The sequence below is a fragment of the Alexandromys fortis genome, unplaced genomic scaffold (assembly GCF_014885135.2).
Source record: "Alexandromys fortis isolate MF-2015 unplaced genomic scaffold, M_Fortis_MF-2015_v1.1 scaffold_81, whole genome shotgun sequence".
Lineage (NCBI taxonomy): Eukaryota > Metazoa > Chordata > Mammalia > Rodentia > Cricetidae > Alexandromys > Alexandromys fortis.
The window spans coordinates 8,111,084-8,138,102 of NW_026067960.1; the positions used below are offsets into that span (position 1 = coordinate 8,111,084).

A 27,019-nucleotide genomic window follows, 5' to 3' on the forward strand; every position below is an offset into this window, starting at 1 on the left:
CTGGACACCCGGGCTTGGAGAAATGAGTGCTGCCTGGACTTCCCTGGTAGAGGAAACAGGACTGTGTTTGGTCTCTCTTGAACTCTGTCCTCAAGCCCCAAAGACCTGTCCATGTTATGGTGACCTGGCCTCTCTGTATGTGAAGATAAGACTTGTGTGTTTGTCCCCAAGATCCCTAACTATTTAACAAGTGACAATTGTGACTGGTGTCCCTGGACCATAAAATGATCCAGTTTTAAGTATCAGGCAGAGCCGACTACCCGGAACTCACACAATGTTGAGTATGGGCAGGGTCAGCATCATGGGCAGTGCAGTCCCAAGACTGCACCCACATTCCCGGTCTCTAGACCCCAGAGAAACCTAGCAATAGATGGGGTGTAGAGCAGAGAATAAGGGACCAAGTGCAGTCAAGGAGCCTGACCTCTGGGAGAGGCAGCCTGCAGGGTGAGCACCTGCATGTTATTTTTAGGGCAAGTTTTACACTCAATTATCCATGTTAACTCAACATAATTCATCCTCTGAAAAGAAAACATGCAAAAATTAGACACAGCAGCCTCTGAGCGTTGCTTAGGTCAGGCTGAGCCAACAGAGCACCCAGTGTGTGCCCTGGACAGTGGAACAAGGGAGTCTGCCTTCAGGAGCCAGTGTCCTCTATGGGGCTGCCCCTCCCCTCGTCATCCTGAGACCTCCAAACATATACACTACCCAGAAGGTGAAGAACTAACTGTTAATTCACAGAGGGTCTTCTTGGGACATTCTGACGCAAGGGACCAACACCAAAGTCAAACCATGTTGAGAAAAACAGTTTACGTGACCAAAGAGTCCAAGGGGCCAGCTAGAATGGGACGGGGACCTAAACCAGGTCCAAGAAGTTACAGCTCCATTTCACCCCAGAACTGGTTCCAAGAGACAAGAATCTCAAGGACCTAGGGGTCCCTGGATGATAAGGGCCCCTGGGGAGAAAAGATTCCCAGAAAGACCTGTGGTTGAGAACCAGAGGGTCTCCACAGTGAACTGTGTCTCCTCCAAATTAAATGTTAAAACCCCACGGAGGAAGAGTTGGGGGTGTTTTGTGGGATGAGTAGGCTGTGGGGGTTTACTTCACACCAAGGGCTAGTGCTCCTGTCTGCACACTTATAAAACCCCTCATCCCTCTAACCTCGTGTTAACGGCCACTCGTACAGGCTAAGACAGACTCCTCCTCTCCTACTGTGGGGCATTTTTTTTTTGTCTTATGATTGCCACCATAAACAGATGTCACCCATTGGAACCAAAGAAGGAAGAGGACACCTTTCCCACATATCCTGAGCCATGGTGGAGGGGACAGAAGATGTAGGGACCCCTGGCAGACACTAATAAGAGCCCTGACTCACTGTGTGGGTTGAGTTAGTGCCAGCACATAGTCCAGTCACCCCTCATATACCTGCAGGCATCCAACAGTCACTGCCACCTGGATGCTAGCTTCCTCTACCCCTGTCCCTGGCAGGACTGGTCCTTGGGGCTTCCTATCCCCTTCCATCCCCACCCTTGATCCTCTCACCACCAGCATGGTCTGGTGTTGGGAGCAGTGAGACCCCAGATTCTGAATTTCTTGTAATCCCCTGATCTGAGTGCCTACAGCTGCTCTGAGCACGAGACCTTCAGGAGTTCCTGATGGCAGGAGAGTGGTTTCTGGTGGGTTTGGCTGGGGCATGGCTATCTCTATATAATCTGCCCCTGAACACAATAAAGGGGGCATTCTTTTTTTTCCTTTTCCCCCCTTTTTTTATTTATTAAAGATTTCTGTCTCTTCCCCACCACCGCCTCCCATTTCTCTCCCCCTCCCCCAATCAAGTCCCCCTCCCTCGTCAGCCCAAAGAGCAATCAGGGTTCCCTGCCCTGTGGGAAGTCCAAGGACCACCCACCTCCATCCAGGTCTAGTAAGGTGAGCATCCAAACTGCCTAGGCTCCCACAAAGCCAATACGTGCAGTAGGATCAAAAACCCATTGCCATTGTTCTTGAGGTCTCAGTAGTCCTCACTGTTAAAGGGGGCATTCTTGGGAAATCCAAGGATGACCCATGTCGCTGTCTCTTTGTCTGTGTGTGTCTGTGTATTTTAACCTCCAGCCCCCTTGCCCGAAGCTCGCGAACTAGGTAATAGCGTACTGAGCGCAGACACAGGGGCGCGGTGCGCGCAGTCTGGAGCTGACGAGGGATGCTTTCTGCATCCCCCTCATCCTGGGGCTTTCTCCTGGCAAGTGAAACAAGAAGGATCTGCCCTCCAGGAAGGACAGAGGCAAGAACAGCGTGGGCCCTGAGCCCCCACTAGCCATTCATTCATTCATTCACCCAGGCTCTCCCAGCATAGCTGAAAACAGAACGAGGGCCTTGGGCTCATCATTGTTCTTCTGTGAGATCAGCATAGGAGCCCCCAGGGGAGCACTTCCTATCCACATCCCACCCTAGCCACGCCCTCCCCAGTCCCAGCTGCACCTTCTCAGCCACACCCTCTCTCACCCTGCACAGCCCCAGCCTTGCATCCTCAGCATGGCTCTCTCCTGCTTCCCATACTTACCCTGGTATTCCTGCTGGAGACTCCCACTCCGCCATAGAGCAGAGGGGGGTAAGATGCGGGGCTACGTGGAAAAGTGCGCTGCGTGTGCACAGTTAAGGGCAAAGTCCATCAGCTCCTTCATCATTTTTTACTGTTGTGTGGGGGGGGGGTGAAACAGGGTGGCTTTGTGTTGCCTCGCCTGGCCTCGACCTCCTGATCCTTCTGCCTTCGCCTCCTGGGTACCATTCCCAGCTTCAAAGCTTCTTTGGGAGCCTCAGTCTGACTGGAGTGCGTCCTGGGTGCTTCCTGGGCAAGAGCTCTGTGCCCTGTGTTTTATGAGAGTCTGTTTCCTGACACTCTGAAACAAACCTCCCACAGATGCACCTGCCACCTTGCAGTTCTGCGATCACAGCCCAGAATGGGCCTCTCTGGTCTAGAACCAACATGTTAGGGAGTCTGGTCCCTTCTGGAGGCCTTATGGGCTCCCATGGTGGTTGGGGCAGTGGCTTCCATAGCTGTTTTATCCCTGATTCTCCACCCTTGTCCCCACACAGAGACTGTTCCCATTTGGGGTGTTACTCTAGTGGCCAGGATAAATTCCTATGCTGTCCCCCCCTTGTCCCCACACAGAGACTCTTCCCGTTTGGGGTGTTCCTCTGATGGCCAGGATAAATTCCTATGCTGGGCAGTTAGTAAGAAGCCACCTCACCCATCTTCTGGATGTCTGGAGCCCATCGTTTTGATGACTGCATACATTGTCCTAAACTGATAGGGATAGTTCCATGAACACTAGGGAGTTGGCACCCCTACTTTACAGATGAGGAAACTGAGGCTCAGGGTACCTAGACTGACTCAGTAGAGGTCTCCAAGACTGAAGCCACTAGGTCAGATCTTAAACACGTTGTCTAACCAAGTAGAGCAGATTGCCCCGGAAGCAGCACCGGCCAGCTCCAACCAAGAGGAGAAGCTTTTACTGGCACAGTAGGAAAAGACTAAAGAAGCTGGATATGGTGGCTCATGCCTGTAATTCTAGCACTTGGGACGTTAAGGCAGGAGGATTGCCATGAGTTCAAGCCCCGCTTGACTTATAGGATGATTTCAACTGTAGCCTGGGACACAGAGAAAGACCTTGTCAGAATTAAAAATAAGAGTAAGCAGAACAAAGCAACGACTTAAGGATCAGCAGATGGCCACAGGGCCGCTCCTCTCTCTCTACTCCAGTATTGTTCTGGACAAAGCCAGTGCTCAGAACCTTGGGGCAGGGGCGTGGGGTAAAGTGAAAAATCAGGGTCTCTAAGCAGGTGCCAAGGGCCTCTACAAGCCTACGACTGTGGACTGGGCTGGGGCTTACCATGGGATAAACATGTGTACATGCAGGCAGGGCACAGGAAGGTGGGAGTGCTGGGGACAGAACACGGAACAAGCTGTCACAGCTGTCACGGAGCCATTGAGTTCAAGGGGCAAGGCCGTGGGATAATGCTCTTGTGCACTATAAAAAATAGTCACCTGTATTGGTTTAATAAAATGCTGATTGACCAGTAGTCAGGTAGGAAGTACAGGTGGGGTGACCAGACTAGGAAAGTTCTGGGAAGAGGAAAGGTAGAGATGCAGTCACCAGCTAGACACAGAGGAAGTAAGACAAGAATGCCTCACTGAGAAAAGGTACCAAGCCATGTGGCTAAACATAGAGAAGAATTATGGGTTAATTTAAATTGTAAGAGCTAGTTAACAATAAGCCTGAGCTAACAGGCCAAACAGTTTATACTTAACATAAGCCTCTGTGTTTTTATTTGAGACTAAATGGGTGCAGGACTGGGAGGGACAGAAACTTCTATCAACCAGGCAGAGATGTCTTTGGGTACATGAGAAGTCAGAAGAAAGTAAGCCAAACAGTCTTGGGTGCTCCTTTGCAGGGCAAGCCCTGATCGGGAGTGGGGAAGAGCGGGTCCACACTGCACACTCCAGGCAGACCTTGGGAGACATGATGGTGCTGGCAACCACAGAGCAGAACATGGCAGAAGCACATGGTTTAAATGGGTCTGTTGCAGGCAGTGGGTGCTGGCTGAACCTCCTCAGGTTTGGACTAGAATGCTCTGGGTGCTTTAGCCACAGAAAGTGAAGGATTTCTGGGTGACTTGGGGGGCGGTAAGAGACTGTCCTAGTAGGAAGACCCAGGGGGTGACCAGCAAGGAGAGTAGCCAAAGGAAAGACCAAGCGGTAAACTATTGGATGGGGAGCCCCCAAAACTTTGTGTGCAGCACACACACACACACACACACACACACACACACACACACACACACACAGGCTCCCTGAGCTAGCATCCCTACTTGGTTGGCTCTGAAAGTCCCCTGGACTACAGCTTTAAAAAAAAAAAAAAAAAAAAAAAAAAAAANNNNAAAAAAAAAAAAAAAAAAAAAAAAAAAAAGATGAGGCCGTCATACTGACACACACACCCCTCCCCCACTCCAAGAGGACTTCGGACACCAAGGGAGGGCGACTTTCAGGCAAGTGCACATGACAGACAGCCGCCCCAACATCCTGGGAAAGAGTCCCCAAAGGGAGAGGGTGTGGCACCTCCCTGCCTGGCTTCTCCTGCTGGTCTGCATTCAGATGGATTCTGTGAATGCTGGTGTTTTCTCGGAGTGACATCCCGTGTTGTTTAAAGGCGGGCACTCAGTTGAAAGACACCCTCAGCAGCCTTCGCAGAGACCACAACGTATGCACTGTACACACGAGAAAAACAGGTTCAGTCCATTTATTTACCTGGTCGGAGATAATCACCAGAGCAAAGCACAGCTAGGACTCCGGACCTCTTGAACCCAAATTCCGTGCACCCCACCCCCACCAATACCCCTCTATGTCCTGTGGCTCTGTGGCAGCGCATCTCTTGTAGTTACACAGTACACTCTCGGCAGTCACCCGACTTCCTCTCCTGGTTCTCCCCCCCAGAATACAGCTTGTGACTCCAGAGAGCTGGCCAAGGCTGAAGGGTGGCCTGGACCTGCCAGAATCCCCAGAGATGCTGTGAGCGTAGCCAGACCACGAAGGAGAGGTGGGGGCTATCCCCCACACGTGCACATGTGTTGCTCTATTTTTAAGATTCCTCCTTGGAAGGCAGCAGGCTTTGGAACATGTGCAGCTTCCAAACTGTGAGATGGAGCAGACAGCTCAGCTCTTCAGAGCATCCGTGCTGCCTAACCCCGTGTCTACCTGCATCTACATCCCACCTGCTCGCAGCCACATAGGACACCAATTAATAATAGCACAACCCAGGTAGGGTAGACACACCTGCAATGCCAGCACTTGAGAGGCTGAGGCAACTGGACCCCAAGTTCAAAGCCAGCCTCAGCATCTTTGGGAGACTCTGTCTCACAAACAAAAATTAAGGTCCAGAGAGATTGCTCAGAGGGTAAAGACACTTTCCCTGGAAACAGACAACCTGAATCTGATCTGCAGGACTCACAAGCCAAAAAGAGAGGACTAATTCCCACTAACTGTGGCATGCATGTGCCTGCACACACACACACACACACACACACACACACACACACACACACTCAACTATATAAATAAAATGTTGTCCAGGAATGGTGATGCACACCTTTGATCCCAGGACAAGGAAACAGAGCCAGATAGATCTCTATGATTTCGAGACCAGTCTGCTCTACAAAGGGAGATTTAGGCCAGCAAAGCTACACAGTGAGTCCTTGTCTCAAAACAATAGCAACCAAAATACAATTAAAAAAATTAACAAAGATAAGTAAATAAATGGTCCAGAGATGTAGTTCAGTGGTCGAGTGCTTGGTCCTGTGTGAGGTCCTGGGTTCAATTCCCGGCACCATAAAAACAGAAAAGAAGCAACTAAATAAATGTTTGCTGAGTTCAGTGTCGGAGCTTCAGGGGCTTCTTGGGAAATAATGACAGTGCACCGTGGCTGGAAATGTACTTAGCTTTTTAAAAGATTTCTTTATTTTTAACTACGCATCTTGGTGTGGGAGTGAGGCGTGTGTACGCAAGCCAGACACCAGTGGAGGCCAGAAGAGTATGTCAGACCCTCGGGAGCTGGAGTTACAGGTGGTTGCAAACCATCTTTGGTGGGGGATGGGAACTGAACTCCAGCCCTCTGCAATTAACAACGAGCCATCTCTTTAGTCCCTTATTTAGCCTTTTGACTTTATTAGGAAGCCTTGCCCAGCAGTAATCTAGAGGCCAGGGGAAGGAGGCATGGCCTCTGATGGGACGATGGCCTGCTTTTTCTGGAGCCTGTTGGACACGATGCGTAGGTGGCACTGCTCTTGTCCAGCCGAGCTAACGTGTGTGTCTCCTAATGCACTGAGTGCCGGTTCTGTCTGTCTGAGCAGTGTTGGGGGACGCGTTGTCAAACCGAATAAACAAAGATGCCGGCTCCTAGGACGGTGCTGCCTGGAGCCTTTCATTTGGTGGCTCTTTGAACTTGACTTTCACACACAGATAATAGCTAAAAATTCCACATAATGATGGGACTCGGCTTTGCCCATACCACACAAGGAACTTAAGAAGCTGAAATTATCTTGTATTCTAGCTGTCTGGAAACCCAGAACCTGTCAAGAGACGTTGGTCCTTGCTGCAGAGATGGGGCCAGCTCTAATCCAGACCAGGAGCGGTTGAGACTCCCCACAGCCCACCCTGGTTTCCTGGTCTCAGCACAGCAGTAATTCATGCTTTGCTTGCCCACAGCTATGTGGGGCTTCAATTTGTCAGCGTGGGACTTGAACCATTAGAATTATGGCTGGGTCACCTATGAACACTCCTGGATCAAGGCCTGACCTTCGTACAAGGTGCTCAATGACATGCTGTTTAGAGGGGGATCCTGTTCAGGAAGCATGGGTTGAAGGCCCAAACTTGCAATTAAAGGTTCTGCTTTTGAGTCTTCCTGGCTCAGGGCAGCCAATCCAGAAGGGCTCAGGGGCACAGTCACTGGGGAGCCCCCTGTGAGGGCCTGCACCATCCTTGTGCACAGCCAGACCTTCTGGATGGCATTTTCCCAGCCGGTTTTAAGCAAATACCTTGTCATAATATTTGTGCTAAGTTGCCATTTATGATTTTTTTTGAAGCTTTGACACTATCGCAAAAGAAAGCTTTGGAAGACAAGGCCAGCTTAGCCAAAAGGTCAGGACTAGAAAATCAAACATGGGCTCGGGCTGCCTTTGAGATGGCCTCTCCCGGGTGGCTGCAGCTCCTGCTGCCGGAAGAGTATACTCCTGTGGTCACTGGGAAGGCCCTCCTCTGGCGGCCCCCGATGGAGGAGGACAGATGGCAGCATTGGTGGTGGGCTCTGGGTTGGACCAAGTACACCACTGGGCAGTGAGGTGTGGGCTTGTGGGCTTGATGGAGCCCAGTGTTGCACAAATTCCAATTGCTCTTAATAATAAAATCTCAGAGTCAGCTATCAGGGGGATGAAAGCTGAAGGATCTGAGAAGCAGAGCGGCCAGGCACTAGAGTTCTTACCCCTATGCATGCTCAGAGGAAAGGGGCGAGCCTCTCCTCAGTCTGTGTCTCAGATTGACTGCTGCCTCAGACTGCGTCCTCAGACTGACGGCTTCAGACTAGGGCTCTTACTTCCTAACCCTATCACCACCACCTGCTCTGCTCATTTAACTGGTGCCCAGTGTCTGTCTCATCTGGGGCAGTTTTCAAGCCTGCCTTACCTGCACGGTAGATGGGCAATCGACCAGAAACCATCAGTGCAGATTTAGGTTTCCCTTCGACAAAGGAAGGAGCTAAGGTTCAGGAAGGCAGAGACACTTGTCCAAATATTAAAGGCACGTTCATCCCCTGTAGCCTGCTGTACTGGTTTCTAGCAAGGGGACACAGTTGTTTCCTTTGAAGACCAAATGTTTAAACACTGCTTTTCATGTGTGAAGATTCCTTAGTGAGAAGACCAACTTTTGTCTGAGCAGGCGAGACCAAAGCAGGTTGAGGGTATTAATTTGAGAGTCTCCCTGTTGGCTGAGCCTGGGTTTCAGGTCAAGTTTGGGTCCCTGGTCCGAGTCCTGTCTCTCATCACCCACTCAGGTTTCCTACTTCCAACACAGCAGATGCAGCCAGCTACGTCCTTGCAGGACTGCAGTTGGTGAGCCTTCCCTCCTGCCCTGGGACTCCGCAGGATCCAGTAGGAGTTGTCCGGAAGAGTGCAGAAGGGCCAAGAGGGCTAAGTGGAGAAATAGAGGCAGCGGCCCTGGGGCAAGCAAGATAACAGCAAGCCTGGAAGCTCTTACTAGGGCCCCTGCCTGGGAGGACAAGATGCAGAGGCCATTGTTCCTTTGGTCCACAAGGGAAGGGTCCCCTGGGATAGGCTGAGCTGGGCTGAGTGCACAGGCGGCAGTGTTTCCTGAAAGGACAGATACCTCTCTGTGTCACTCACAAACCTGCCCTGCCCCGGTCCTGAGAGTGACTGCTAGTGACCAAATCTAGGTGACAGAGGGCATCAAACCCAAGGGCAGCAGAAGATCGCGGGGTTGCCTGAGCCCCGATGGAGAGCTTGGGCTGCTCTGCCTTCCTGCTCTCTGCTTTCCCTCACCCAACCCTGCACAGGCTAGAACCCCCCTGGGTGCTCAAGGCACCCTGCAGGCACCCAGAAGGGAGGGAACCCAGCCAGCTGTACAAAGACCCTGCCGTGCTAGGAGGGTGCCGCCTCCTTCTCCGCCTTCCCGAGTATACCCCCATGGCCTTGATGGAGTTGGAGGCGACATGGGGTTGCTTCCTTTGGGGGGTAGGAAAGTTGGTACAAACGATGGGAAAAGGGAAGATTGTACTGCCCCGAAGAGGTTGAAAGGAAAGGTCCAATATCCCCTCACTCTGCCACACCCCATAAGGAATCCTGGTTCTCTGAGGTGCTCATCCCATCCCAGGTTGTTCCCAGTAGCGTTCAGGGGCGACCGTCAGTCTGTACCCGGGTGGGGAGGGGACAGTGGCTGGGGCCGCCTCTCTGCCTCTCCAACACCCTCCTCCACTGCTGGGCGCGCCGCGCAGCCGCCAGCTCAGTGGAGGCGCGAGGAGCCCCGCAGGCTCCGGCGCAGCAGGAGGTGTGCGAAGTCGGGGTGCGGGGAGAGCTCGAAGCAGAAGAGGCAGAACGAGGGTGAGCACGCTGAGCAGCCGTGCGTGCGCTCCGCTCTGCGCCACAGGATCGCCCAGCGAAGCACAAGCCAGCAGGGTCCCGGTCCTGAGGACGTTGCTGCCACCCAGGCGTGGAGAGAACCAACCACAGAATCTGGAGGTCGAAGCAGCCCCGATTCGGGGCAGTTTCGGGACTGGTGCGGAGGAAAAACGAAGCCAGAAGGCAGATCCCAGACTCCGGAGGAGAAAGGACAGAGGATCACGGTGCCGGCACGTCGCGAGCCCCAAAGCTCCCAGAATCGTCTGGATCGCGCGCTGCGCTTCGCAGCTGGACGGCACGCCCCCCTTAGCTTCCGCACCCTTCCCTCTGGGCGGCTCCTCACCTGACCCCGGAGGAACTTCCACCTGCAAAGGTGCAGGACAAAGCCAGGTACCCGGCGCCCACCATGCGTCTCAACAGCTCCGTGCCGCAGGGCGCTCCTGGTGAACCAGGAGCCCAACCCTTCCCCCGACCGCAGTCAGGACTGGAGGCCGTGCTCCTGGCGCTAGGCTTGGGCAATGGCTCTGGCAACACCTCGGAATCCGTCCTGGCAGCGCCCAACAGCGACCTGGACGTGAACACTGACATCTATTCCAAGGTGCTGGTGACCGCTGTATACCTGGCGCTCTTTGTGGTGGGCACTGTGGGCAACTCAGTGACAGCCTTCACCCTGGCGCGGAAGAAGTCACTGCAGAGTCTGCAGAGCACTGTGCACTACCACCTGGGCAGCCTGGCGCTGTCCGACCTGCTCATCCTGCTGCTGGCCATGCCTGTGGAGCTGTACAACTTCATCTGGGTGCACCATCCCTGGGCCTTTGGGGATGCCGGCTGCCGTGGCTACTATTTCCTGCGCGATGCCTGCACCTATGCCACAGCCCTTAATGTAGCCAGCCTGAGTGTGGAGCGGTACTTGGCCATCTGCCATCCCTTCAAGGCCAAGACCCTCATGTCCCGTAGCCGCACCAAGAAGTTCATCAGCGCTATATGGCTAGCCTCAGGGCTGCTAGCTGTGCCCATGCTCTTCACCATGGGCCTAAAGAACCGCAGTGCTGATGGCCGGCACCCCGGTGGCCTGGTGTGCACGCCCATCGTGGACACAGCCACCGTTAAGGTCGTCATCCAGGTAAGAGTGTCTAAGTGGGGACTCAGACGATGCCACGTTAGGGAGCGCACCAGGGCAGCCACTGTTCCTATCTGGCTGCTCCTTTCCCTGGGGACCACAAAGGGACTTTCAGCAGTGGCACCTCAGAAGCCCCAGTGAGTCAAGGCACCACTTGGGGAGACACAACAGTGATGCCTGAGGAAAGAACTGCACCCAGCAGCACTTTCTTCTCCCTTGTCCCCACGTAGGCCCTGTGACATCACCCTGAGTGCTGCATGCTGAAAGAGCTCAGCCAGGGTGCTCGCAGGAGGCAGGGAAGGGGCAGAACCTCCAGCAGCTCATCCTTCTTTCCTCAACCTTTCTCACTCAGTTGCCGCCCCGCCCTCCTTCCTCCCCTCCTGTTATCTAATGTAATCTGAGGGTACTCTTAGGAGAGAGGGCTGGCTTCAGCCTTTCAAGAGATTACAGGATTGTCTGACACCCCCACCGACTGGCCCCCAGTGTCTCTGGCTGCCTCTCCTGGACCCAAACCCAGGAGTTGGAGCCTGGTCACAGTCTTAGCTGAGTTGCAGTTTTCTCATCTGAGAAGTGAGGTGATCATAACATTGAGGAGGTCCCTGGGGGCCTGGGAGGGGTTCACAGGACCCCAGGGTGACAAAGCACTCGCAGGCAGTGCCCTTGTGGCTGCTAGTGGTGATGCTTCTACAAAGCAGTCTGGGGTGTCTGGGTGTGATGAGGCAAGGAAGATCGAGGAGGGTAGCCACAGGGGAAGCCAGAGCAGAAAAAACACTTTAAGCCAGGCACAATAATGCCAAACACTCCAGCCTGGAGCAGGAGGCTTACAAGTTTGAGGCAAGCCTGGGCTACATAGTGAGACCCTGTCTGAAAAATAATTTAAAAAAAAGGGGGGGGGAAGTTTTGAACAATTTTTTGGCCCCAGTCCCTGGGCAACCATGGAGGTACAGAGGGTTGTCCTTCACCCGAGGTTGGGCAAAGAAGCCAGAGAATGGGAGGGTCTGCAGAGGGGCTCCTGCCATGTTAGAGGGGTCTCCAGGGAAGCTAGCTGTCCCATACGTCAGTCACATTCCTCACCAAGCCATCCATAGCCTCCCTCCCACCGTCTCCCATCAGGATTCCATGGTCACTTTGGAAGCCACATGGTCTGTCCAGGTGCCACGCAGAAACCAGCAATGCTAGGTGGGTTGTAATAGGCCCTCAGAGGCTGGGCAGTATTTAACTCAACAGATCATCTCTGAGGTGGGCCATGGGACCAGAAACACACTTATGCTACAAGTGTCTCTATACGGGGCCCCTCCTGAGATGCCACTCTTAGCAGGGGTAAGTGCTCAGCTTCTCTGTCTATAGAGAGCCTGCACATTGAGACAAGCATGCTCCATGTGGCAAACAGTGGCTAATCACAGGAGCTTCTTGCTCCCTTTGAGTCATGTTTCTTCCTTCAAGTTCCTGTCTTTGATCAACTTCGTAGGAAGTGGGGTTTCTCAGGCCATAGCGCCTGTGGATGGCAACCTCTCCAACTGTGGGGCCTCGGCAAGGGGGCAAATACAACCCATCCTTTTCTCCTAGACATTGCCCTTTCAGAGGTTCCTGCAGGACCCCTGGTGGAGCCACAGCTATGTGACAGTATGTCTCCTCCCTCCCAAAGCTCTGATGTCTGGGGCTTGTTGAGCACCTATGCTTGGCCAGGCTCCCTTCTGTAGCTGACATGGTGTTGGCTGAGTGTTTCCTAAGTGTCTGCTGGCTGCCTTCGTGGCCCCAGAGAACAGGGCTTCCACTTTTCCTTAGAAGACTCGGGCTCATTCTTGGAGCGACTGATCACAGCGTGTTCTCCGTCCATCTGACGTTAACAGCTGACCAGGCTGCTCTGGCTGGGAACACAACTCTTCTGGGTGCTTGATGAGACCATTCCTCATCAGAGGCCTGGACCCTCTGACTTCTCCTGTGTGGTTTGCTTCCTGGGGTTGTGGGGTTTGTGGTACCCACCAGGATGTCTGAGTACTGAAGCAGATCTGAGTGCATAGCTCCTGCTCTACGGAGTGTCCCCAGTCAGGGCTGGCCTTCCCATGCCTCCACCATCATGGTCATATTTGGAAGTATTAATGTGCTGGCCTCTTTCCAAAACAGGGACATCCCCCTGCCTTAGCGCCTTCTGTGAGGACTGGCTACTCTGCACACTTTAAGGATTCCATCTTAAGCACTTGTAAATGGGAATTATTCAAAAATGAGCCTAAAGTTAGGTGGTAAACCTGAGCAACTGAGAACAGTCACTGTTTGGAGAGCAGGTGTTCGGAGGTCTTAACAGGATGGGTAGGCAGTGGGAGAAGCAAAGAATCAGGAGAAGCCTGGTGTCCAGCTTCTCCCAAGGCTCGAGACCTGGTTCCTACACTAGGGACAGGAGGAAGAGCTGGAGACTTGGGGACTTCATGGTGTCCAAGGGTTCCCCAAGACTGTCACATGTACCTGCCCAATCCTGAGCCCTATGTGGCCCTTATGCCACCCAGACCAGCTTCCTGCTCCGACCTGTAACTGTCCTGCTCCTGCTGCCTGCTCTGACCCATTCTATAACTGCCTTATAGTTCCCTGTTGCTGACCCTGAAGCCTGTATCCCAGACTACAGCTTATCTAGGTCCTGTGTCCGTAATTCCAGGAACCAGACATGCTCTGTCGTCTGTGAACCCATGGGGATGAAGTGTGAGCCCACAGACTGCCCATCCTCAATCCACCATCTTCTCAGTGATCCTCAGACTGCCCTTTTCCAGTGAAAATGGAAGTATTCCTCTTGTAGTCGGACCTAACTTTAGATGCCGCAGCAGCGCTGGGTAGGGTACGTTCTCCTTCCCAGGGACAGGAGAGGCTACAATCCATACAGGGAGAAGCGGTGCCCGCAGCCGCTGCCTCAAGTCTACAGCAGATCAATTGCAAGGTAGCGTGGTGAGCACCCAGACAGCTCAGAGGTGATCAGGAAAGGAGAATCACTTTGTCTCCACAAAGAAGAAAATTGGTTCCAATAGTTTACAGAAACGCAGTCTGGGCAAAAGGTCACAGGGGTGTGTAGGCGAAGCAATAGTAAGCATTGGGTATTGATCTCTTTTGTATATATTTACAGTGTTTCATGATCAAAGTTTGCTTTTTAAATTGCTCTCTCTCTCTCTCTCTCTCTGTGTGTGTGTGTGTTTGCGCACACTCAAGTGAAGGTATACGTATGTGGAATTCAGAAAATACCTTTAGGAATCCGTTCTCTCCTTCCACTGTGAGGCCCGGGTGTCAAACACAGCTTGTCAGGTGTGGCGGGGGGAGCAGTTTTACACAACTGTACAATCTTGCCATCCTGATGACTAAAGGGGTTTTTGTTTTGTTTTGTTTTTTGGGGACAGGATTTCTCTGTGTTGCTTTGGCTGTCCTGGAGACCAGGCAGGCCTCAAACTCACAGATATCCACCTGCCTCTGCTTCCAGAGTGCCAAGATTAAAGGTGTATGTGTGATCAGACTGATAATTGAAGATTTATTATTATTATTATTATTATTATTATTATTATTATTATATGTGTATGTGAGGTTGTATGTGGTTGTACCCTGGATGGAGCAGAAGTTGCGAGACTGCGAGCCGTCTAAAGTGGATGCTGGGATCCACACCCCAGTCCTCTGGAAGAGCAGGAAGCATTCTTCATCACTGAACCATCTCTCCAGCCCCTGGTCAAAGCTTTTAAAGGCCCAACATGCTATATATTGTTGGACATAGTGGTATATATCTGTAATCTTTGTTCTCAGGAAGACTAAGACTGGTCTATATAGTAAAACCTGGTCAGAGAGGACTTGGGTGTGGGGTGGGGTGGAATTTGGCTTATGAAATCGGTGTTCAGACTATAGACTGTAACTGGGCATCGTGGGTAAGATTCTGAAGCTATGAGGAGCAAGGAGGACTGAGATGGTCTTTCAGGAGGAGGTAACACTGAGAACAGAGTGATCTGGCCTTGTTGCTGGCCTGGCCTAGCAAGGCAGGACATGAAGGATGAAGACATGCAGGCAACCCAGTGGGGTCCGTACTGGGACCTTGCTTCTCAGAAAACAATGGGGGTGGGACCATATATTCGTGTTAATCAGGTGGCTTGAGAGAGCACTTGTCCGGTGTGACCATCTGACTGTCAAGGGCCAGCGTTTCTGGGAGGTGAGCGAAGAGAAGAGAACGAGTCCTGGGGGAGGAGCCTGCTCCAGGGCAGCTCAGAGGCTGCACCTGTAGCTCCTGTAATATCCAGGTTCTGGGCTCTTAGGCCTCATCAAGGGCTTCATCTGCCACCCTCTTGTGGGGTGTCAAGGTCAGTGAGGATGTCCTCTAGAAGAACCTCATGCCATGGTCTTATATGTTGTACCAGGAGGCAGAGACTGGTTGATGGAGTCTGATAATGTGACCGAGATGCTCCCATGGTCACGTTCAAACAGTGAGGTCTCTGAACCAAGCTGACGTGGAGGGCTCATATCAGACTGCACAATAGGATGGAAAGTCTGTCTGTCTGTCTGCACTTCCCGAACCATAATTACACAACCTTGTATTCTTTTCTAGCTGTTTGTGTTTAAGGGGAGGAGAGATTCTCAAACCCTTTCTTCCCCACGTTGCTATCAGTCCGTGTTTCATCACAGACACAGAAAGCAAACTAGAACAGGACTTTTGATCAGGTTGGCCAAGTTGAAAGTACCCTCTACCTTCTTCAAACCAGACACTTGTGTCCATTGGAGGCCACTCTGTCAGCGCCAGGGCTGGCTTGGAAGGCAAACCAGACACAGTTGGTGACTTGGCTAGTCCAGCACCTGAGCCATCACTCAGGAGTGGACAGTTTGGGGGCTGCCCACCCCAGGGCCGCAGTCCAGAGCAGTTCAAACTTCCACTCTATAGATGTCAGCTACAGGACCCAGGGCGCTTGGTTTCCTCACCTGCCGACAGTAGATGGGTTGGTTTGTATTCAACACTTGAAACTGCCAGGGATTGGAGGCACTTTCAATTCACAACATGCAGGATTCCCTTCACCTCGGGGAACAACAGAGATACAGCAGATTCACAGGCGGGCACGGCTCTTTCTAGAACAGCAAAACACAAGGTGCTATTACTCCCAGGATGCTTTCTTCACGGGAGCCTGAGAGCGGTTCTATCATCCATCTTTGACGCTCCACACGGTTCACATGACCCTAGGTCAGGGAACACAGCCAGCTGGCCAGCACCTATGCACCTCCTTTGAGAGATACCTGCTGTCTGGGGCAGAGTCCAGGACCAGGTCTCTCCTGCAGCTTATTCTGAGGAATCGTCCTCTGAGAATGGAGGCGTTAAGATCGGGGACACAGCTTGGCAGGTCACAGATCTCTGGTAGGCTGCCAGGGGGTAGTGTGCAGGGTCCGGCCACAGGGAAGGACCTGTGCTGTGTGTGCCTGAGGAACTGGGAGGAAGCTGGGGTGGCTGGAGCCATGAGCATTAGTAGACAGACGATGCTGTGGCTTTCACTCCAGGAAATGAGCAGCGGCCAGCTTCCCAGCACAGGAGTACAGAGGCATAATGCTTTAAGAGGACAGATCTGTCTTTCTGCCTCTCAGGAAACAATGTTGGGAGCAGTGAGGAAACCGCTACCTTGGTCCATTATTCCAGAGAGCAGCTTAGACTGGGGCTGGGAGAGCAAGCAAAGGCCTGATGCCAGATCCGTGCTCTCTTTCCTCTCTCTCTCTCTCTCTCTCTCTCTCTCTCTCTCTCTCTCTCTCTCTCTGTCTCTCTCTCTCTCCTCCTTTCCTCTTCCTCCTCTTCTTCCTCTCTCACCCACATAGCAGCTCACAACAGTCTGCAACTCCAGCTCCAGGGGATCTGACACCCTCACACAGACACATGTGCCAGCAAAACACGAATGCAAATAAAATGAAAATAAATAAAAATTTTTAAGAAAAAAGAAATTCCAAGACTAGAGGAATTAGCTTCGTGGCTAGGAGCGCTGGCTGCTCTTCCAGAGTCCTGAGGTCTCGTTCCCAGCACCCGCAGAGCCACACACAAGTACCTGTAACTCAATCCTAGGGGATCGGACATGGCCTCTGGACTCCCTGGGCACAGCATGCGCCGTGAGGAAGTGGTGAACAGGCATACATTTACCAGACGCTCCTACACACAACATCCTCCAGTTTCCATGTTGTGTCTCCAATTTAATTTATATTAATTTTTCATTTCTTAAGTCTGTTTCTCTCGGGTTTAATTTATTGTTTTTTCCCTGAACTGATGAGACTGCTTTTCTTGTTTTGTGTTTCTAAAATAGGGTCTCCCTCTGGAGCCCAGGCTAACCGTACATTTTCAGCAATCCTCCGGCTTTATCCCAGCATTTCAGTGTAAGCTGCCACACCTGGTTTGTTAGTCTAGACTTCTTATAGTGAAAACTTACAGATTGTTGACTTAAGAACTTCACTATATAATATTGTTGTTGTTGGTTTTTAGAGACAGGAATTTTCTGTGTAGCCCTTGTTTTTCCTGTAACCCACTCTTTAGACCAGGCTGGCCTCAAACTCAGAGGTCCATCTGCCTCTGACTCCCGAGTGCTAGGATTAAAGGTGTGTGCTATCATGTCCAGCATGAACTTCATTATTTAATATAAAAACAATTAATGCTACAAAATTCTTCAGAAGTCCCTGCTTTAGTAGCATCTCGAGGTTTGGGTTTGTTTGTTTGTTGTTGTTGTTGTTGAGAGTATATCCTTTCTCATTGAAATATTTTCTTATTTTCGTTAAGACCCCTTTTCAACCTTTGGGCTGTTTAGAAGTGTTTTTTACTTCTAGAGGCTTTGAGATCTTTCCAGATGCCATCGTACTATATCCATTTATAACTCAATTCTATTGTTTTCAGAGGATATACTCATATGATGTAAATTTAGTTTGTTAGAGACGGTTCTACCCAAGATAATAGTCTACACTGATAGATATTGCAGGAAACAGAGGCGGAATGTTCCGTTAGCAACAGATTATTATGTAAGTACTGATGGTTTTAACTGGTGTTTAGTTTACCTCTGAAGTTTCGGTGGGTCTTGTCATACAGCCTTTCTCCTTCATGAGCTCTTGTCTTCCCATTCATTCAGAGAGTTCTGTACCACAAGGAACACGGTCAGATGCTTGCTTTTTGCTGTTGTTGTTTTTGTCTTGACGTTAAGAGCTTATGGTGTAGCCCAGGCTACCCAGGCTATACTCGGACATATACCTTCCTCCCCCACCTTCCCAAGCGCTGGGATTCTACCATGTGTGCCGAGTGCCTGCTACAGCCTTGATTTTTCTTTCCTTTGGGCCACCTGTTACTGAACTTTTAGGTTCTTCTGTGGTCACCAGATGATATGGGAGACATTGTGGTTCCCTCTTCCGATTCTTAGTCTCGTGCACAAAAGAATTTAAGAACGGATTCAAGCAGAAGCTCAAGAATGGTTTATTAAAGTTTAAAAAGAAAAACTTCCAGGCCAGGTGCCATATAAATCTCAGCAGCTGTCTGAAGAAGAATGGGGGGCGGGCATTTAAGCTGCCATGGTGGCCAGACACACGGCAGACACACGGTCACAGAACAGGGGCGGGTGGGGGTACTATAGAGAAAGAGTGAAGGAGCCCAAAGTGTCAGAAAACATACACAGCTTCTGGCTAGCACGCAAAAGAAACAGAAAAGGCTGGAGGAGGGGTCCCGTTTGGATTCAGGCTCCAGAAAAGTGAGATAACACAGCTGGGCCTCATGGGGAATCAGGGACTGCCCTGGGGAATTCTGGGAGCAGAGAGAACAGTCTTCCCTGAAAGGGGAAATCGTTCCTCTACCTCTCTAGCATAGTTTAAGGTGAGCCCACCTTCCTAAGTTGATTGACCAGGCCCAGCAGGAGGGTTAGGTCTTCACCCAGGCCAGAGATTCTAGTCTCTTGGCCAGACAGAGTACTTTTGCTTTGCCTTTGTTTTCCTTAGTGGGCTGTTATTGTGGTTGTAACAATCCCATGGATGGATCTAATGATTGTCTTTGCCTTTGGACTGAGTCGTATTCCTGGAGCTTTGTTGTTGTTGTTGTTTTTCAAGACAGGGTTTCTCTGTAGTTTTGGAGCCTGTCCTGGAACTCTCTCTGTAGAACAGGCTGGCCTCCAGCTCACAGAGATCCGCCTGCCTCTGCCTTCTGAGTGCTGGGATTAAAGGTGCCCGAATTATTTTATAAGCATTGGTGTTTGTATGTCTATGTGAGGGTGTCAGAGCCCTTGGAACTAGAGTTACAGAAATGTGTTAGCTTCCATGTGGGGGTGCTGGGAATTGAACCCATGTCCTCTGGAAGAGCAGCCAGTGTTTTTAACTGTTCAATGGTAACTTGGGATTGTTTCCTAAGCATTTTAAACTTTGTTGTGGTAATCTGGGTTATGTTAACCCCTGGAGAATGCTGGTGTTTTTCTTGAGGTGAGCAGGCATTCCAGTAGAGCCCCTTGGTTGCTCCATCTGCTGAGGGTGTTGCCAGCGTCAGTACCACGGCTAAGTCCTTAGTTCTTCCCTGAACACTCATCTTAGTCTCGGTTCACGGCGAGCTACGTGCGTACGCCATTCGAGGACAATCCCAGGACTCCCGTTGGGTCAGATGCAGCTTCAGTGGGTCCCTTTCTGTCTTCTCTCAGATCTCCTCCCATGATCCTCAGCTTCTAGGGCTCTTTTTCTCCATCTCCTCTCTGCTGGCTTTTCAGAGTCATCTCCATGGTGCAGTGGTAAACGCCCCAGTAGGGCCACCCCCGCACATCCTATCAGAATCTGTAGACGGGGAACTGCAGTGAGTCACATAGGTGCCTCCCACTTTTCCCCGGTGTACCTTGGGGTCTGCACCATGTGACTTCTCCTTGTCAGTGGGTCACCTCTTCCTATTTCTTTACATATTTGATAGTATTTTAATTAATAATAAACACTGTAGATGACACTGACCAGGGGTCTGGGCTCTGTTCCATTCCTTTAAAGGAGGAGACTCCATAGGTGAAAGGTATCCTCAGATTGCTCAGGCTGTATTTGATGCTATGCTGAGTGGAAGAGGACAATACACACACACACACACACACACACACACACACACACACACACTGATGGGGGTTTGCTCCAACCTGTCAGAAAGGTTAGTGTAGGCCATCCTCTGCTGGGAGAGCAGTGTAGAAACAGCCCCTCCCCTCTGACTTCGACCACCAAGAAGCCTTCCATGTTCTGTCTGCACCTGGCCCTACCAGCACAGAACCCACAGAGAAGCCCTGTGTGGATTCACAGCCCTGTCCCTGAACCGGCCTTGCTGGCTAAAGGAGCTGTCCTAACAAAGACTCCAGCTCCCAAAGACTCCATCACAAAAACATCCCCAAAGAGAGGACTGAAGGAGAGCCTCTGGTGCTGGGCACAGTCCATAGCCCGTCAGGATGCAGGGCCTTGGGCACCCGGTGAGGATTTATGGCTGTTTATAGCAGCTGAGCTTGTCCAGGATCTCAGGCGAAAGCCTTCTCCTGACTTTAAACAGTGCCTACATCCACAAATATCCCAGACAGCCAAGATGCACAACCTTGGCTTGAAGAAATTATTCCAACAACGTGTAAGGAGGACATAACAAAGGAAGGTACTTGCTCGACAAATGTTCAGCAAGCCTTACATGAAGGCTTACAAAAAGTAGCAGAATTGTTTGGATTTCAACACGCTTAGCCAGTTGTCTGTGAGAAGGTGAATTAATTGTAAGTTCCAGTAACTCTCTTTTGGCGTATTTAAAGGTTAAGAGCGTTCTTGGGAGAGCTTTGTTTTCTTGTAACTCGAAATCAGTTCTTCTCTTTAAAGATGCCCCACTTTCAGCCCCTCAGAGAAGTTCAGAGAGTCCAGGAGCTGTTTGGAAATAATCTCTCCCTGGGAACTGCTAAGATGTAAACACTCGCAGCCAGCCGTCGGTCCAGCGTGTGATTTCCAAGGGTTCAGTAGAACCACAGCATCCCCAGCTCCTGGGGGTCAAGGAGCGTGGGGCACATCTGGGTCCTGTCACGCGGGAACTGAGTGCCAGACAGACATGCAGGCCTCAGAGCTGGTCGGGATCCAGGTGGGACTGGCTCGTTTATAAACCTGTCTAAACCTGTCTGCAGCAGGCAGGATATGCACAGTAGGAAGCAACTGTCCAGAGTCAGGTTTATTGCCTAGGGAGGAGGAGGAGGAGGAATCCCACCCTGTTCAGAGCCCTCTAGGACCTGCCTCCCGGACCCAGCGCCCAGCTCGTTAAGCCCTCAGCTGCTGGTGTCTGCCAAGCACCTCTGAAGACACAAAACAACCCAAGGACCCTCAGACTCAGCCACTTAAAACTCCCTTGTCTTGACTGCCTTCAGGCCAAGAGCCCCTGGCATTGCCTCTGTATTCTCCTGATAATCCAGAACCACACTCAGGAGAAGCTTTTAGATTGCTGTGAAGGCCTCTCCACTCCTGCACAGTCCCCAGAGGGGTCTTCCTGTGACAGCAGGTCAGGGTGAGACACCAGTGCCACCGTAGTCTCTGTGTATCAGCTGTGCTTTTGGGGATGGGGACAGAATGGCCATCCTGAAAGGCTCCTCTGTCCCCGTTCATCTCACATGAGTGTGAGACCCCAGGTTTTGCCTAGCCTCAGAATCCATTTTGCCGAGATGGATTGTACTCCCCAAGGACTTTCCCTCGTGAGGGCTGAACTGAATTCCAGAAGATGAATGTGCCTTGAACCAAATCTGACTCAGAGTCCTGCAGTTCTGACCCAAGCAGAGAAGGATTATCAGGTGCTCGGCACCTTAGAGACTCCAGAATCTGCTCAGATGCCGGGGCAGTAATCTGGGGTCAGGTCAGGCACCTCCCGGCAGAAGAAATTATTTCTGGAGCAGCCAAGGCACCCCTAGGGCCCCCAGGCTGTCAAATGCGACTGCAGACTGGAAGCCGGTAATTGCAGGGCTCTTAGGCATGTTAGCGCCTGTTAAACTTCCTGCAATTAATTTTGCTGACAGCTTGTTTAAAAGGAACCGCCTAATGTATTAAAAATACCTGTGTCGGTGGCAGATCAGCCAGGCGGTGCTCACGGAGCTCCTGAAGAAAATCACCAGGACTGTATGGATGTCCATGCGTTAAACTGCTCTAACCCCAGACACGTTTGAGAGCAAAGCCTGGGATCTGTGGCTGCCCTGATCCAGGGCCTGACACTGCTGACTCACAACTGTGCAAATATATTTTCTGGTGGCTCCAGGGACTAGAGGTGTGTCTCAGGGTCGTGTTTCCTCCAGGGGCTTAGGAGGCTCCTTCCTCTTCTTCCAGCGTGGTGAACTCAAGTGTCCTTGGCTCATGGCCTTGGTCTTTGCACCACCTTGTCCTCTCTAGCCATTTGCCACGAACCAGCACAATTGCATCTAAATCTGAGTATATTTTACAGAAACGCTTTTCCAAAATAAGGCTATATTTACAGGTTGAGAGGCTGAAGACACATGCACAGGCACATACATGCACACATATGCACACACTGGTACGCACACACACGCACACTTGCACACGTGTGTATGCACACACATACACACGTTGTCATCATCATGTTATCTCAGCATACCTTAAAAAGAAAGACAGAGACTGGATCCAAGGTCTGGTCTTGCTGGTCCCAGGGCACCGTCACTGCTGTTCCTTGAGTTAAGCCTAGCTGGTACACTGGGGACCTTGATTACAGGTAAATATAATACAACATAAAAACAAAACAGAAAGATCCCATTGCAGCCTCGAAAGATCCCACCCCTGTCTACAATGGTTGAAGATGATTCCCAAGGTCAGCAAGGGTGGACCTCGAGCTGGGCTTGTTTCTAGCCTCCCTTGCTGGAGCAAGGCGGAACACAGGGAGGGCAGGCTGTGCCTCTGCCCTCTCATACGGAGTGTCTGCCTTCACGGTGACCCCTGGGCTGCAACAGCCCCGTTATCTTCTGTTCTGTCCCATTTCTTGCTGAGGTGTTGTTCTTGCTGGGCTCCTAGACACATGCCAGTGAGGCTCCCAGGAGAAGGTAGACAGCTCCTCCACTGGCTACCTCTTCCCCAAATGCTGTCTGTGCTAACTCTCCACAGCTGCCTCTAATTGCTGCCTTGACTTGACCAGCCGCCCCAGCCGCCCCACCTGCCTGGTCACAGACTTTTCTAGTTGCTAAGTGGAATGGGCTAGCTGATTCCAGCAGAATCCTGTCCCACGGTATAACAAACTCAGGAGCTTATCGATCTAGTGACAGCACCATCGGTTGCCACTGCCACAGCCTCCATGGCCTCAGTCTTATCTATTGGCTCCTCTGTCTTGCAATCTGAAGATGTCCCAAAGAACCCCTGCTAGGGCCCAGGTCCATGAAGCTGCCACTACGGGGATCCTGAAAGCCGGCCGTGTGGAATTTACTAGGCTCAGTTCCTACCATAAGCATCACCTCAGGGCCTGGGAGAGCCCAGAAGGAGCAAGAAATGGGGACCAGCTGTGCTCAGATTCAGGGAATCTGCAGGCACAAGCTAGAGGGCCACGCCCTAGGGAGACCTGGCAGAGCAACCGGCCCTGGTCAGGAGGCAGGAGCTCTTCCCTGTACCCTCCTGGGCCTTGTGTCCTCCCAAGAGACTCATCACTTCGTTCCTGTTGTGGGATGGGACGCAGGGGACGCAGCAACGTGTTCTGAGTGGCATAAAATAGGCCTGCTCAGCCCGCACTCTGACCCAGGACTCTACCATTGCAGCCTTACCCAGCTGAGGGTGAGTGTTGTGATTGACACCGGAAGGCATTTCAACCCTCCCCATGATCCCCCACTGAGTTTTAATGGCATCTTTCCTTGACCTTTGTAACTAATTCACAAAACGAGTGGGCGTCCTGGTGGGCCCTCTTGTGCTGGTCAACACTGTCAGCAGGTTGCCTTGTGGACAGCCCAAACTCAAGCATAGCGCTAAATAGCTAGACTCCCATCTCAAAAGTCAAAACAAAACAGAATCACTACAGGAAGTGGAGGAAATAAAGCAGCCAGGAGGTTGCCTTGGCGCCTTGGGTTCTCAGGACCCTGGAAGGCAGGTTCCTGTTGAGGGAGCTACCAGTAAGTGATGCTTGGTTCATCCCACCTGCCTTAAAAAGGCAGAGTTTAACGTGAGGAGGACAGACTACCTAAGAAAGAACCTGGGAGGTGCCCATGGGACCCAGCTCTGCTCTCCCTGGGCAATGGACCCCATGCTAGTCTACTCCGCCCAGAAGGCCCCCAGCATCCCTCATCCCTCATTCCCTCGACGTTCGGCAGCCAAACAGTGCCCTTCTGCACAAATAGCGGGAAGACCAGGCCAAACCCAGCTCCCTGCTGCTTTTCTGAGTGTGGACAGGCTCAGTAAGGTGCTTCTTAGCCTGACTGTGCTTGCCCACCTGCGAGTGTGGCCATCAGCACTGGGGCTGTCCCTCTGTGTCTGTCAGCAAACTGGATTCCTTGGGGGAACAAGTAGGTTCACGTATCAGGGTTCAGCGAGGAGGGAGTGCTGGAAATAAACAAGGTGGTTGCTCCCCGGAACCGTGAGCCTCCTTCCTCAGAGACAAGGTCCAGTCAGCAGATGGCTCTAAAGCCAGCACCCGCTCTAAAGCCCGTACCCGCTCTAAAGCCTGCACCCACGCCTTGCGAAGCTGCTGGGCAGTAGCTGTGTCTCCAACCCCAGCACTGTAGTGACGGTATATGTTCCCCTCTTCAGCTGCCTCCGTACAACCACCCTAAGGTTCCAATGAGGATTAAGGGCTACATCGATTGAGGGGTTCTGGGGTTGGATAGCAGAAAGGGTTTCAGAAAGAAAAAGGAGTCTGCTTTGAAGGCAAAGAAACATGTGTTTTAAGGGTGCCTATGACCCCAGCATCTGACCTATGATCCAATAAGAGGATTTGAGCTGTTCAGGCTTTACAGACTTTCCTTTCCCCAGATACACATTGGCCCCCACCTGCTCAGAAGGACCCCAGGCTTCCCTCCTGCCTAGTCATGTGTTGAGTGCGCTCACAAGCCTGAGTCTGCTCTATTAGATGGGCAAACAGAAAGCCCACCGAGTGCATGAGCAAAGCCTCCTCTCCAAAACACACCAGCCTTGGTCCCGAGAATTCCTATGTTATTAAAAACGGAGAGAGCTCATTCCTCGGTGTCCCTTCACCAGAACTGTGGGTTTCTGGTGCAGACAAGCTGTGGGGGACCCGTCGCCTGTCAGAGCTGCTTCCACAGCACACGCTCCACGGGAGCAGGCTTCTGTGTCTTGCACAAAAAGAGGAAGAAGAGGGAAGATGAACGCTGTGTGGTGGAGGGGGCTGGTCCCAGGGAGCTGGAGTTTCTACCAAGCAGACGTGGGGGCAGTTGCAAATGGAGTTGAATCTACCAGGTCGTCTGGTCAGTATGGCCACCTGCACACAGAACCAGTCTTCTTTGGGTCCTTACTTGGGACAAAGACTCTTTGGGAGATACTGAGACAGTCAGGTGTGTTTATTTTTAAGCAACCACAGCTGCCCAGTTAGCAGGGGATCCCCCAAGACTTCCTTGTTCCACCCACTAGATCCAGAGAGAGTTATATGCAAAAGTGAGAAATGAATGCCAAGGTCCTGTCCAGACTCACAGTTTAAATGTCCCTGGCCTGCTATCCACAGAGTCACCCTAAGCAGCCTTCCTGCTGCGGCCGAGAAGGGACTGCTTTCTAAAGCAGCTGGTTCCAATGAGGGAGGCTGGGAAAGAGACCAAGATGGAGACACAGGAACTGAGGTGTCCAGTCCTTCAGGAGAGATGAAACATGAGGACTCCTTTTGGTGGAGGGGAGATGCTGCAGAAGCACACAGGGTTGAGGGCAGCCTCTGGGGTGGAAGGACCTCCAGCTGAGTTAAGAGCCTGACCACCAGGGAGTGTCACAAAACAGGGACTTTGCCAAGTGCAGGGAGGCCCTAAAGATGGCTTCAAAGCAGCAAACAGTCCAACAAGTCAAACCCTGACACAATACAAACCAGGACAAAGAGTGATTGGGATGCTCACCACTGCCGGTAGAATGTACAAGAGCACAGGTGGGGAATTAAGGGGTTGGGAGTAACGACTTTTTAAAAACTACTTCATGTGTGGGTATTTGAGAGCATTTATGTCAGTATACCATTGCGTGCAGTGTCTGGGGAGGTCTGAAAAGGGTGTTAGAGCCTGTGGAACTGTAGTTACAGATGGCTGTAAGCCACCGTGTGGGTGCTGGGAATAGAAACTCGGTCCTTAGCAAAAGCAGCCAGTGTTCTTAACCACTGAGCCATCTCTCCAGCCTTAGGAATTACAGCTATTAGTGGACACTTTTTTGAGAGGTTTTTGTAATTTGTTTGAGACAATGTCTCATTATGACCCCCCTCCCCCCCACACACCTGTTAGTTTCCTCTGTGGGAAAGGTCTTGCACTGTGAGCTACATTGTCACAATTAACAAGTGTTGAGGAATTAGTCAGAATTGACAGCTCATACCAGGGCTGCTCCTTGGTGTTTCACATTCTGTGACTCTGGGTAGATGCATAGTAGCCTATCAAGGATAACAGCGATACTGCTCCCCAACGCTCTGGGCTCCATCAGTTCACCCTCCCCACCCCAGCTCTGGGCAATTTTTTTTTTTAAAGCCAACTCTGTATTTCATTTTCCAGAAGGTCATACAGCTGGAGTCAGGTCACTTTTCAGGCCAGCCTCTTTCCTTTGCTAGTATTCATTCACAGCTCCTTCGAGTCTTTTCCTAGCCTGGAAACTCATTTCTTTGTATCTCTGGATTAGATGTGATCATTGTTCCATTAATGAAGAACCTCTCGGTTGCAAATATGACTAAAGCTTCTATAAGCGTATCTGTGCAGATTTTTGCTTCTTTAGGTAAAAGAAGCAAAGACTGGAATCATGGAACCTCACGTTCTGAGTCAGTTAGCTGTGTGAGAGGCTGCACCCTGAGTCTCCCGCAGCAGCTGCGCCCTTTCATCTTCCCCTAGCAACGATAAACATTCCAGGTGCTCTTCATCGGGATTTTGGCTTGGGAGTTGTTTTAGGACATTCTTTATTCTAGTCCATTGCCATATTAGTGCTTTTTCCCATTGCCATAGCCGAACACCTGACCAAAAGTGATTTAATGGGGGAAGGGTTTACTTTGGTTTGTAGGGCCCATCACTGTGAGGAAGGAGGAGCTGTAGATTCAGTGGTAAGCAGCTGGTTACACTACAGTTTACCTGCTGGTGCTTAGACTGCTTCTCTCCCCTTCCCTT

At 51.4% G+C, this 27,019-nt stretch overlaps 1 protein-coding gene across 1 annotated transcript in view; it reads left to right on the top strand.

Annotated features, from left to right (window-relative positions):
- The first annotated feature begins 10,079 nt into the window (after nucleotides 1–10,079).
- Nucleotides 10,080–27,019, top strand: part of Ntsr1 (neurotensin receptor 1) — a 38,680-nt gene continuing 21,740 nt past the window's right edge. The window contains exon 1 of the mRNA XM_050152866.1: nucleotides 10,080–10,796. Coding sequence (XP_050008823.1) covers nucleotides 10,080–10,796 — 717 coding nt within the window. The remainder of the gene's footprint in view (nucleotides 10,797–27,019) is intronic.